Below are 14,446 nucleotides of genomic sequence, written 5' to 3' on the forward strand. Positions count from 1 at the left end.
GCAATAAATGGCATATTCCATTCCTTTCCCTTCACTCAATTTAGGAAATGGAGTTCTGTGAAATCTCTAATAGATCCCAAAAGAGTTTGTAAGTTCTTATTCCTGTGTAAAGGTACACTTTGAATAGAATGAGCTAAAACCCACTGAAGAGGATTTTTAGTTTATATGAAATGGCCACAAATATGTCATAGTGCCTACCTCCCTGATTGTTTTGCCTTCTCCTGCAAACAGGAAACTGTAAAGGCAGCAATAATAGAAGAGCAGAAGCGAAGTGAAAAGGCTGTGGAAGAGGCAGTGAAAAGAACAAGAGATGAATTGATAGAGTATATAAAAGAACAGAAAAGGGTAAGTATCTCCTGAAGAGTTTTAATTTGTGCTTCAATAAACAGTCAGTGACTTCCATACAATAACATGAAGTTATAAGATATTTAAAATGTCCTGTGTCATCTAACCTACGAATCTTCATCTAAGGATGTTTTCTGATGTAATTATATATTCTGATAATTGTGTCTACCAACATAAATCTTATCTGTCAGCAGAAAGCAACAGTGAATAATTTCTTGGTAGACTCCTAGAAATGACCTGTAGCATTTCCAATTTAACTTGACTCATAAAGATAGTAGACAGTTCTACATTTGTAGGGTCATTTGCTATACATTTTTAATTTCTATTTATCCTTTAAGCTTTCTGACTGTATTAACACCACTGTAGTTCTAATGGAATTAATTACAGTTAGCAAATTCAGGCTCTTCTGCCATAGTGTCCTTTCAAAACCATAACTCAGAATACACTTGTAAGAATTTAGAATGCGTATTAAAGCTTTGAAAATATGGCATTTCCATGCAATTTGCTTTTATTAATGTTAGTCTGAACAGAGGCTGAAAATAATGGATCTAACTTGATTTGTTGTCTTTTCAGCAATTCTTCAGTCCTCTAAGCAATACACAGAATAAGAAATTCTTTAACATTAGATGTTTACTGTAATCTTCTCTGTAACAGAGATATATAAGAAATTTTACATGCAGTGTTTTAGGATGTTTTCTTTATATGTTTAATGTACATTATGTATCATATAAATATTATATTTAAGTATTTGTGTGTAAATATGTTGCAAATATATATTGCATTGCATAATGTAATGAAACAAACAAACTGTGTCTGAGAAAATTTGACACAGTAGCTAAACTTAATTGGTCAAAATGACCAAATAAATAGACAGTGTAAGATATTATCCTGCAGTTGGTAGTTCCAGTATACTAAAAGCTTATGACAGTACTTTAGTCCTATACTCTTTGTTTTTTTTTTCTTTTTTTTTCTTTTTGAGATGGAGTCTCACTCTGTCACCCAGCCTGGCACACTGCAACCTCCGCTTGCCAGATACAAGTAATTCTTCTGCTCCAGCCTCCTGAGTAGCTTGGATTATAGGCGCCATACCCAGCTAATTTTATTTTTTGTTTTTAGTAGAGAAGGAAGTTCACCATGTTGGCCAGGCTGGTCTTGAACTCCTGACTTCAAGTGATTCAGCAACCTCAGCCTCCCAAAGTGCAGGGAATATAGACATGAGCCACCATTCCCAGCTATCTAATACTCTTAACTTGAAGTCAAATTTGGTATGATACAAAGAAAATCAGGCCACGCACGGTGGCTCATGCCTGTAGTCCCATCACTTTGGGAGGCCAAGGCGGGCACATCACCGTCAGGAGTTCAAGAGCAGCTGGCCAACATGGCCAACATGATGAAACCTCTCTTCACTAAAAATACAAAAATCAGCTGGGCATTGTGGTGGGTTCCTGTAATCCCAGCTACTCAGGAGGCTGAGGCAGGAAAATCGCTTGAACCCAGGAGGTGGAGGTTGCAGTGAGCCAGCTCCACCTCAAGAAAAAGAAAAAAGAAAATTCCCACCTCTTGACAGCTACAATTAGGTTTCAACAAAGGAGAATTTGTCACTAGAGTGAAAAATTACTAAGTAGTCTTTTCAGATAAATTAACCGTTCACAGAAACATTTTGTGTGGGATTAAATCTTTGTACAGTTTACCTCAGGGTGTTTTTAAAAGCATTTTTACTCAAACAAATTCCTGATAGGTACCTAATCTCCTAAAGAGAAAATTCTGAGTCAAAAGAATCAATTGGCTTTTCAAGGAGTACTATGTTCTCAGAAAACTCCTATTTCTATATGTACCCACAAAGGGTTGATTTTAAATAATCTTGTTCAAAAGTAATCATGCAAAGAGTTTATTTTAAATAATCTTGTTCAAAAGTAATCATGCAGCAAAGGAATTATAGGTACAATTTATATGCATACAGGGATTGCAGTTGTGAAAGAACATAAGTTTGAAATAAATTCAAGACTTCTTGTGGATATATCCTTTTTTATCATCTTCTCTTTTTTAAACTATTTTATCTTAGTAAGAACACTTAACATAAAATCTACTCTTAAAATTTTAAGTCTATAATACTTTATCATTGACTATAGATGTACGGTGTTGTACAGTAAATCTTTAGAGCTTATTCATCTTGCTTGACCGAAACTTTATGCCATTGTTTGGGTACTTTCTGTTTCCCTCTCTCTGCATCTTCTGGTATCCACCCGTCCACTTTGATTCTATGAAGTAGAATCGGCACTATGTATCTTTCTGTGACTGGCTTATTTCACTTAGTATAATGCCCACAAGGATCATCCATGCTCTTCTGTACTGCAGAATTTTCTTCATTTTTAAAGCTGAATGATATTTGGTTATACCTATTTTCTTTTTCCATTCGTCTGTCAATAGATATTTTGGTTGTTTCCCCATTTTTAGCATCTTGTCTTAATAGTATATGACCAATCCTTATTTGAGCTCTAAATCTGAATGAGAAATTATGTAACAAAGCAAACCCATTCATAGGATTATTTTAGACTAACATTTCTTTGATTGACATGGAAGATTTTCTTAAAGGAAAAGAATTTTGAAGATAAAATTACTTTCCTGTCAAACCGAGTTATGTGGCTACCATAAGTGCCTATAAGGAGAATAAGGAATGCTTTTTTAAGAGATATTTGGTCCCCGCATGAAGCAAATTAACGTTGAAAAGAACCGTCAGTGTAATCTGACATTTAGTCTGTGTGTTCTTGCAAATCATGGTAAAGGCCTAATATTCATTTGTATTAGTCAGTTAACCAGTTACCATATGTGGAGACATTATTAAAATAACAAACTGTCACATTAGGTTCCATTTGCACTGAAATTCTACTTCTCTTTGCTTATTTCGTTATATAATAAGGAGAATAATACTAATACCTACATTACAGAATTGTTATGAGCTAATACATGTAATAAAATAGCAGTTATAGTAAGAGCTCAATCAATATGTGTTATGCTTATTATCATTTTTACCACATTATTTATAGAAAATGGAAACAACAGTATTATTGCTGCAATTTTAAAATATGCTCTTTAGAATAGTGTTTGGCATTCTTTTCTCTGAAGTTGACAGTGTGAATTCAAACATTTTATTTCACTTTTATTATTAATTCACAGAGGATTAAAACTGATTCAATCAGTACATTTGTAGGAAATTTATTACTTTCACTTTGGGATTTTAAAGTTTTAGTAATAACACATACTGTGAAACATTTTTAATATTTGAGTGTATCTCTCCAAATAGAAAAGCTATAAAAAAGAAAGTGAATAAACGATCAGAAATGAAAGCACCAACTAATTACTAACCTCTTTATTATGTAAATTTTTAAAAAATTGAGATTCCCCTATGCTCTTCTGAAAATGTATTTCAGTGTTTTGAGTAAATTTTTATGAATATCTTGGGGTTTGGAAAATTTTCAAACACAAAAAATGTATCTCAGAGCTTATAAACTAATACTTAGGAAAAACAAAAGTTTTTTTAGCAAATTCATAATCTTCTTGTCTGTTTCCAAAAGACTAAATTAGGGAAACTCACATCTGCTTCTTCCTTTGGAGATGGATTTCTATTTGCATCAGAGAAGAACACATTTCCAGAATAAAAATTTTCCTTTCCCCTCTCCAGGATTTTTTTTTTTAAACTAGAGAGTCAACTTGAGATTTTCAACATTAGACAACTCAAAAGCCCAGTAGACCTTGTTTCCAACTAAGCTTGAATTTCAGCCTGTGAAGTAATCTGTTCTTGAGGTTTTGAAAATCTTTGAAGGAAGAAGTCTACTATTGTATTAGGTCCTACCTTTTATGTCTTTTGTCTAATAGTCTTTCATTAGACATCACCATACTCTTAACAAATTCACAAATTCACTAAAAGTTTGAAATGAAGTCTTTTTTTTCCTACATCTTTAAGTCTTTTAAAAAACAGAAAAACACAGAATAAAAAATTCCAAATACTTAATTTTCAAATAACTTATGGATTATCTAACAGTATAAAACACAACAGATTGTAAATTGCTATATAGGGTTACATAGCTTTTTCTGTATATCTGAAATTAATAAGTTTTTAATCGGTTATCCATTCTTGTTGAGTAGTAACATTCTACTCAGAATTATACTGGAATTAGTTAGAATTCCACAGATAATATTTTAATTTTAAATGCTTTTTACCAATGTTTACATGTCAAATCAATAGAGATGTCACTAAACTTTATTAATACCTAGTATTCATCTGGTCTAAACATTTTAGGACAAAGGGGCTACCTCTACATATACTAATTAAGTAAACTGTAATTTACACTCAAATTACATCCTAAATTATTTACTACATCAGATATATAGTACTTGTATTAGTCTGAGTTATAATCATAACCAAAAATTAGTGTGTAATGAAAATATCCAAATAAGGAGAGCTTTTAAAATGATCAATCAGAAAGATAATATAAATCGATTAGTTTTAGTGATAAAAATGCCTGTCTTATATAAATTTGACCTGATAGCTCTTTTGGGAAATTTTTCTGTAAAATCGCTCATGCTAATCCTGACAAAAAAGATTACATTGAATTCACAACTTTACTGTGGAATCAAAAAGGTAATCTGCAGCCTCAGCACTCCTAAATTTTTCATTGAATGTGGCAGAAATTATCTAATTTTTAATGGATGTAGACATTTCCAATATAACTTATATAATAGAGAAGAAAAGGCAAACAGGAAAACCTAAAAAGATTTAAAAATACATTTAATCTTTCTGTGAATCAGTGAGGTACCTGCAAGTACGGTGATTTGCATTGGAAGACATATTGTGTATTATTAAAATTTAAATTTTGGTTTCAAACTCTCTTTAATCACTGTAAATTCTAGAGCAGAGGTTGCAAACTACAACTCATGAGTCAAATCTGGCCTGCTGCCTGCTTTTGTAAATAAAGTTTAATTGAAACACACATTCACATTCATTCACTTTTGTATTGTATACTAACTGGTGTCATGCTTCAATAGCAGAGCTGAGTAGTTAAGAGAGACCATTGGGGTATGTAACCCAAAGTATTTACTATTTCGTTCTTTACAGAAGAATGTGTATCAACTCCTATTCTAAATAATCAATATTATCTTGTGGGGAAAGTTTCTTCCTTTCAGCCCTTTAAAATTTTTACTCGCTTCATATGCCTCAGGGTAACTAGATAATTAAAGTCTCTTGAGTGCTATTCTGGAGAAGATTTCTCTCTTTGTATTAATTACCAGATAATGTATTATAATACATTATATCTGATCATTAGTGCCATAAAATTTATTTAATAAAAGGAGATGGCAGAAAAGTTAGATGGGAAAGAATATATTTATGACACTTCTCTAGGGAGGAATAATTTGTGGTTTATAATGACCTGCAGCCCTTGGGTTAGAACGAAGAGTTCCAACCCATCCCACAAGTTAAGACTCGTACACATTGAGTTTGCTATGTGGAAGGAAGTGTGAATAACATTCAGCAAGCAACAACTACTCACAGCCAAGCAGTGATTCCTAAAAAATAAATCTCATCCAAATGTAATAAAATAGTATTTTTTTTCCTCTTAAGAAACAAAATTATTGCCTGTGTTTTCTAAATCACCTCCAGGGAAATAACCTTCACTTTAGAATATCCTTTTAATTTAGGTTTTTAGAGAAGAGTAATAAGCAATTTTCTTGACTTCAAAGGTTCTGTGGTGCATTGTCAGAATTTTTACATTATAAAACGGCTTTTTAAATTGAGTTTTGCTGTAATATTCTTTGGTGTTTGATTTTCAGCTATTAAAAGATAATATTTAGACAAAATGAACTTTCCTTATTTTTTGGTCAGTTACACAGTTACTTGAATAAATCATTATTTCAATGTAAGTTATTTAATATCTCATGGTCTCTTACTTCTCTTCTTAGAAATGTGGAATTTGATTAGCTGATCTCTAATGACTTTTAAAGTCCTAAAATTCTGTTAAGACTGTGAGTAATATTTTTCTTGACAATTGATAAACCTCTTGCAGGGTTTTTAATTCTTGATATAAATCAGTTGTATCATAGTAGCTACATTATACAGTATTTATACATTGGTAGAGAAAAATGGCACTTTACTGACATTCCCCAGCCTCCTGCACCATTCTCATCCTAATTATTCTTGCTTCTGTCCAGTCTGGAGGAGACTATGTGGTTATATGTGCAAGAAGTAGCTCATTAACAATTCAGCATCTGTGGTCTAAAGCATCTGCCCTTGTAGCTTTTGATTTGGGTTTCACGTTTAAAAATGCTTTTATGTGACCAATGCATATTAAAAAGCATACCATACCCTTAACATTCATTGTTGCCTGCTTTCAGTTATACCTCATTTTTTTATGCCAAAGGGGATTTAGCCTACTCAACATAAGCTGTATTTTAATTTAAATTATCAGAAGTTTACCTTCCAAATTTGTACCATTTTATCATTTCAGGTGGCACAATAAACAAATGGAAAAATATTTAGATTTAGAAATATAGCCAGTACTAACCATCTTGCCAAATGACGTTTCAACTATGTCACAAATTTATTCTTCTCCTTAAATTAAAAGAGTAGAAAAATTGATTTGAAAGGGAGGTTGGTAAAGCCAATGAAGTAAATAGATTTTAAAGGTTTTAAGGTTTTTTAAGGTTGATATAATTATGATTTTAAAATGTATGCACTGTTTTTCTATCTTAAACTCTTTAATAGTTTATTTTACAAATTATACTTTGAAATGAAATTTATTGCTATCTCCCACTTTATAAGTCTTTTTTTTTTTCTTTTTTTTGGTGGGGGGATGGAATCTTGCTCTTTTCGCCCAGGCTGGAGTGCAGTAGCACCATCTTGGCTCATTACAAGCTCTACCTTCTGGGTTCAAGTGATTCTTCTGCCTCAGCCTCCTGAGTAGCTGGGATTACAGGTGCCCGCTATCACACCCGGCTAATTTTTGTACTTTTAGTGGAGATGCGGTTTTGCCAGCTTGGCCAGGCTGGTCTCAAACTCCTGACCTTAGGTGATCCACCCCCATCAGCCTACCAAAGTGTTGAGATTATAGGCATGAGCCACAGCACCAGCCTTATTTTAACAGTCTTCTTGATGGTCTTTCTTTTGTAGCTGTTCTCACTTGCATAAGAATAATCTTGAAAAAACTTACTGATAATCACACACTTTGGTGAGAGAACCCTGTTGGTTATTTCCACTTCAACAGTGGGGTAATTGAGATGATGTTACAGATAAAGCCCAATGCTTAGGTTATATCCCATTATTCCTGTATCGAGGAATATAAAATACATTTTAACTTAAAATGTAAATTTATGCATGTACACATAAAAACTAGTGTGGTATAGCGGTTAATGCAGTTTTTTTCATTGGTTTTTGGATAGATTCTAATCAAAGTACAGTGAGCATAAAGATTTTGGAGACATCTAGTATGTGAAAATATTTATCTGTTTTTATCTAATTCAAAATGTTCATCTAAATAATCACTTCTTGAATTACTATAATGATAACTAACTTTATTCTTTAGTGAAATGATTTAACTTTAAAACTTTGTATTCACTGATGCAGGAGAATCACTTGAACCCGGGAGGTAAAGGTTGCAGTTAGCTGAAATCATGCCACTGCACTCCAGCCTGGGCAACAGAGCAAGACTCCATCTCAAAACAAAAGCAAACAAACCTTGCAATTCAGGGGTGTAACAAAAGATGTATTCAGATAACCTTTTCTTCATTAGTGCATAATACTTATTTCTTAAAGCTTATATGGTGATAAGAATTGATTTAAATTAAAGACAAAAATAACAAAGTCAGAGGTTCAGCTTTGAGTCATAGACCATGACAGTCAAGAATTGACACATCTGGTAGTTAGTTGTCTTATCACTGAAGGCCTATGATTAGGTTTAGCTTTTTGAGATGGGTCAAGCCTTAAGTAATTTTTACCCAGAATGGCTAGAAAATCTAGTAATATAGATGCTGAGAACAAAAACTAGTCAAGAAGGAAAATCAGAGATCAATCCTAGAGGAAGAAGTAGCTGTCAAAAGGCCTCTAAAATTGAAATGATGACAACAAAAATGATGATGAAAGCTAACATTTACATAGCATTTCCCAGGTTCCAGGAACTCATCTAAAGATGTAGTTTAAATTGGTGGTGTGTGTGTGTGTGTGTGTGTGTGTGTGTGTGTGTGTGTGTGTGTGTGTTCATTACCCACAATAATAGATATTACTAGCTCCCATATCACAAAGCTAGAAAGTGATAGTCTGGCATTGGAGTGTGAGCCCTCAACGAATTAAGCAAACTACCTCTGTGGGCAAGATGTGGAATTAAAGAATAAAAACAAAAGTTTATGAATAGGTCTTGAAAAGAATGAAAATTTCAGGTTGAAAGCCAAGAACAAGAATATAGCAGGGACTCATTTTTGTGTTTTGTAATGCCCTAAGGCATGGCTGCCAGATTAAAAAAGCTGTGCGAGACCAGAAGCACCATATCTTTTAAAGCTTAAATCCTTGTTTTGGAAGGAATGTATAAGAACATACTCCTTAAGTAATTATGTGAGGTCAAAATAATAGCTTGAAGCAATAATAGACACCAGTGACACATGGCAGTGCTTGAATAAAGACCAAATGCATTAAGCTGACAATAACTGACAACAAAATTCTAGAAGATCACTTAAGATGATGATAATCAGGATGGACTTTTGGTTTCTGTCAAATGAAAAATAAAATGTGGACTAGGCTATATAATAAAAAGAAGAAAAATAGTCTGTGAAAAGCTAAAGAATTTGCTTTCTTAAAAGAATAAGCAAAGTTATATATTAAAATGGTTGTAAAGAAATCTGTTTTCTAGATTCTTGACATAACTTTTGGATGCAGTTCTACAATTCTACAGTATCTCGGCTCATGAAGCTCATATTATTGGGGGCAACAGAGATGGAGGGAATTTATTTTGGTTTATTATATTGATATGCCCTTCAACCACCCTTAGAAGTTAAAAGTGTGTGTGTGTGTGAAGGTGTAGGTGTATGTATGTGTGTTTGTATATATGAAGGTATATATGTATACAGATTATATGTGGGTGTGTGTGCATAAACATATATATATTTGAAGGACCTTCATTTATTTGTGAGCTGTTTATTAAGGGCACAAAATTACCTTCACTATTCTCACTCCAGCCCATGCTATTAAAATGTTTAGAAGGAAATGAAGAATGAAGTGGTTTTACAAATTGCCAGCGTCTTTATCTGTGTATACTTTTTGCTATCCCGTCTTAAACTATGTATGGAGAAGCTTCAGTATAAATTTTTTTTTTCATTCTTTAAAGAGATACAAATACCTTTAATACTTGGAGCACTGTGCTAAGGCTACAAGGACAAATAAAATAACCAATAAAGAGAGACCCTATATCCTAGTATTTTTTTTTTTTTTTTTTTTTTTTTTTTTTTTGGAGACAGATTGCTCTGTCCTCCAGGCTGGAGTGCACTGGCACGATCTCAGCTCACTGCAACCTCCACTCCCTGGGTTTAAGCAATTCTCCTGCCTCAGCCTCCCGAGTAGCTGGGACTACAGTTGTGCACCACCATGCCCGGCTGACTTTTTGTATTTTGTGTATTTGGTTTCACTGTGTTAGCCAGGATGGTCTTGATCTCCTAACCTCGTGATCCACTTGCCTCAGCCTCCCAAAGTGCTGGGGTTACAGGCATGAGCCACTGTGCCCAGCCAATCCTATTCTCAATAATGATACATATTTTTTAGCAACTAAAATTATAAAGATTTATTATGTGTGTTGACTCTTATAATCACTTGCGTGTTTATTATTCTTTTGTAAACCAGAAAATCAGCTGATAGAAATTACTTTTCTGAGATTACATCTAATAATGGCATAGCTAAGACTTGATCCAGTGCTTTTTCTACTACATCACACCAACTGCCCTTGTCAACTTCCTGTGTACTAGCCATTTCACTTTACTGTCTAGGATGAAGCCAACATCTGAACAAAGTTATTAAAGCCCATGGTAGTTACAGCCAGTGAAGAGTTACAGCTGTGTAACATCAATAGCTAAGCCAACTAGAAGGTCAGGAGGTACTCAGTAATACATAAAGGGACTGGTCAAGAAAACAGTGAACCCACATGTCACCACTATATTTTATTATATACTTTAACTATAAAACTATGTTGTTTTTTGTTTCTAACTTAGGAAAAGGTATTATTTTCATGGAAATCACTATTCAGAGTGAACTATTAAAGATACAACCTTGAGAAGAGTTTCAAAGATGTGAACTTGTTCAACTAAGAAAAAGTTGCTTGCTATACAAATTCAGCAATATAGAATCCCAGAAAACAGCACCTCAATAACACCTCAAAACTAAATAAATACCCAGAAACACTCAACTTAAATGGAAACTTAAATTGTTTAAGTAAAATGTTCTATATTAGGAAAAAATATAAAACAACCACCATTTATTGGGTGCCAAGTTTGTCCAAGATACTGTAGTGGGTACTTTATATTTACTGTCTCACTTAATCCTCAAAACAACCCTAAAATAATATCTGCATTTTATAGGTAAGGCAAATTGAGAGCCAGTGAAATTAGATAACTACCCAAGATCAGTAAGAGAGTCAAGATTTTAACTTAGTTTTGTTTGACTGCGGACTATACAGTGAGATTGCAGGATCTTGCTTGGTAAATTTTTAAGACTGATTGAATAATTTACACATTTTTATATTATATTCTAGGAATTACTAGTTTTTCCACTAACAACATTTTAGTATACTTTTCTGTTTTTACAGGCTCCATCTAATTTTTGCCGTTTCAGTAAGACCCAGATAAATTGGGAAGAAAAGTAGAATTTTGGTCACATGGCTGTTTATGTACACTGAACACAAAAGCAGCTAAGAAAATACTTTTTGTGGATTTTGCCTTAAAGGGACAGAACTTACATGCTTGAAATATGTGCCAACATGTAAGGGTTTTCAAAAAGTGCTAAAACAAGAAAATTTAATAAATATACATTACCTGGCTATCCAACATCAATATATATCCATTGCTAATATTTAAACCTAACCTTCAAAATACATTCTTCTTCCATACTTATATGTCATAACAGTAATATCAACTAAAATAATAACAAAATACTCAAGCTATCCCTTAAAAAACAAAAATGTGCTCATTCATTGTCTACAAAGGAGATGACCTGCAATATTTTGTGGCGCCCAACCCTAAGACAAGTATTGCTGAGAGTGTGAGTGGTCTGTTCATGCAACTTCTGCTGTTACAATCTTGAATCTTTGTCCGTGTGTATGAGCGTCATTTGATGTGGCTTTCTACTTGACCATGCCCAGTTTAGTAGGTTGGCAGATCAGCTAAAACAAGTTTATTTTAGGCAGATCAGGTCACATTTGTTTTTTCACAGTCAAATATACAATCTTTAATAACACTTAGTAATGAACTAAGTGCTGCTTTTCAAAGGGTTAAGATTTTCCTGCCTGATGACTTTGTTCTAAAACCTTAGAGAATTCTGCTTGGATTCCTCTATTAGAACTTGCCACAGACCCCACATAGCATCTCAATAAGCTGCTAATGGTTCTAACACCCATTGACCCTTTTGGTCATTAATTAGCGCCAGGTAGATGCGCTATAGTCTGGACTATCAAGGAAGTTGCCTTTTTCCTCTGGGACCCACTCACTGCTAGAGGCTTTCAGGTCACTTCATAAATAGGCAAAGCAGGATTCTCAAATCAATGTATAATGCCACAAAGAGTTCCACCTATCAGTGTGCATCTTTCTTAGCAATAGGAGGTGCAAGGTGCAGTAAGTTGCCTTTAACTTTGTGAAGACTATCCTGGTATATTCAAGATCACTGGACCTCCAGAAACTTTACTGAGGTATAGTTCTTACATTTTCATGTGCTGTATCTTACACCTTATTGGATTCATAGGTATACTTTGCTAAATAATCCTGAGTACTTACTACTTCCTACTTTCTAGGTTCTGGACACATATCAATGTAGTTGTCATATATGATGGTGAGACACTAATGATCTTTGTGAAATATATTGTGGTACAGAGCCAAATAATGTATAAAACCCTAAGATGAAATGATTTACTATTCTACCTGTCATATAAATACAGCGGTTACAGCTGTTCCCTGTGTATTGAGATGCAGAGAAAAAGGCATTTGCCAGATTAGTAGTTGCATACCTGGTGCTAAGGGCTCTAAATATACATTTTTAAATGTGCATCTACAACAGCAGCTGCATTTGAAATCACTATCTGATTAAGCCTCTTACAAATCACTCTCCTCTAATATCTACTGCATACTCTGGAGATAACTGTATTATGTGTTTAAGGACCTATTGGGCTGGATATGAGACAGATTTTGATGAAAACTTCATTCACCATGATTCTGTTAAGAATTCATTCTGACCACTAGTACAAGGTGGTATTCTAGGTCCTCAGTTTTAGTCTTGGTTCCAAGTTATTATACAGTGGTACGCAAAAGACCTGATATTTCCCTTTCTCCAGTGTAGTTACCTTGATGAGGAAGGTCAAACTGAAGATTTATATTTTCTATCTGAGATACTATTACAATAGACATATTCAAGGATGTGCAGTCTCCCCTTCACTCAAAAAACCCTGGGTATGTGAATTGACTCAGGACTGGAAATTGGAGAAGCCATTACAAATTTTTGTTGTAGTAGCTCATGTCAGGCCTTTGTTCATTAAGTCTGGATATTTTTATAATTTTAAATTGGACTTTTTTTTGGATGCATGTCAGTTTTGTTCATGTGGTTAATCTGATCAAGTACCCAAAGCCAATGCCCCTGCGGGTCAGATCATTCTGATTACAACTCAACGATGCTAGCAATAACAGTAACCATTTCCTCCTGCTGCTTATAATGAGGTGTGTCTACTTCAGTTTTGTTACCTCACTGTCCCATAACATTGAAAGCCATGTAGCCCACCTGCATTTGTCGCCTACAGAAGAGAGACACTGTTGTTCACAGACACTGACTTTTACCTTTTGAGGAGCAATGTTAGGGAGTAGCTGATGGCTATGATTATTGCCTAAATTGAGCATTTAGCATCACAAGACTTTATCTTTTTAAAACTGTTCTGTGAAATTGGGAGCAACTAATTTTGTTATTGAATTCTTCATACTCTTTATATTTTTTCTTGTCTATAGCCCCTGGATCTGGTAATAGAAGCATCCAATTTTGGGCCACTGAAAGTCTTGCCTTCAATAGTCACTTTATTTCAGGTGGCTATAGTTAGTAATTTGTTACTTTGCTATGCACACCATGGACTACCAGACTTTTTTTTTAAGACTACTAGCTGGATTTTTAGAGCCATCAACCCTTGCATAACCAGGTAACTAAAATCTTTCCATTTTTCCTGAGGTTATATTGTCTTCAGCCACTTCTAGAACCAATTTATATATCAACCAGGGTTCTTCTTTTAAATAACAGAAGCTGCTTTCATCTGGCTAAGCAGCAGAGGAGTTTATTAAAAAGATACTAAATAAGCAACCAAGGTGTTAGAGGGCTGGAAAAATAAGGTTAAGCTTCCATGAACAACAGCAAAAAGTATACTGCAAAACTGTCTTAAAGATAAACCACTCTTTGCTGCACATTCCCATCAAGCACTAGGAGAAACTTGCATAGTTCAACCATTTCCATCCCCCAAGTTTGGATGCTTCTATTATCATCCTCACAAGCAAAATCGATGCTAAACCGAGACCTCTAATTCCTCACTTACGAATCAAAGTCTTGCACATTTGACTCTGGTTTGTGGAGCCTTAGGAGTAGAGCAGGCTAGATAACTGAGTCTTCTGGGTTTTACATAGGGGAATCATACTTCATAAGGCTGGAAATGTTTTAAACATAGGGAGGATATCAAAAATCAGAAAACATTACAAATGGCCACTACATTCTTTGGTAATTTCTCCCAAGTTGCTATGGTTACTGAAGAAATATTTTTCCAGCTTCTTAGTCTTTTGGCTAATTCTAAAACTGATCCTTTGAAGTTAAACTAGGTGGGTTTCATTCTTACTAGAACAG

The 14,446-nt window shown here is 34.1% G+C and overlaps 1 protein-coding gene across 22 annotated transcripts in view; it reads left to right on the forward strand.

Moving 5' to 3' along the window:
- The window catches only part of CCDC91 (coiled-coil domain containing 91), a 476,760-nt gene that overhangs the window by 276,748 nt on the left and 185,566 nt on the right, over positions 1 to 14,446 (forward strand). For all 22 annotated transcript variants that reach the window (XM_074402990.1, XM_074402983.1, XM_074402984.1 and 19 more), the window contains one exon: positions 232 to 345. In XM_074402990.1, the coding sequence (XP_074259091.1) occupies positions 232 to 345 (114 nt within the window). The remainder of the gene's footprint in view (positions 1 to 231; positions 346 to 14,446) is intronic.

The sequence above is a fragment of the Saimiri boliviensis genome, chromosome 7, assembly GCF_048565385.1.
Source record: "Saimiri boliviensis isolate mSaiBol1 chromosome 7, mSaiBol1.pri, whole genome shotgun sequence".
Lineage (NCBI taxonomy): Eukaryota > Metazoa > Chordata > Mammalia > Primates > Cebidae > Saimiri > Saimiri boliviensis.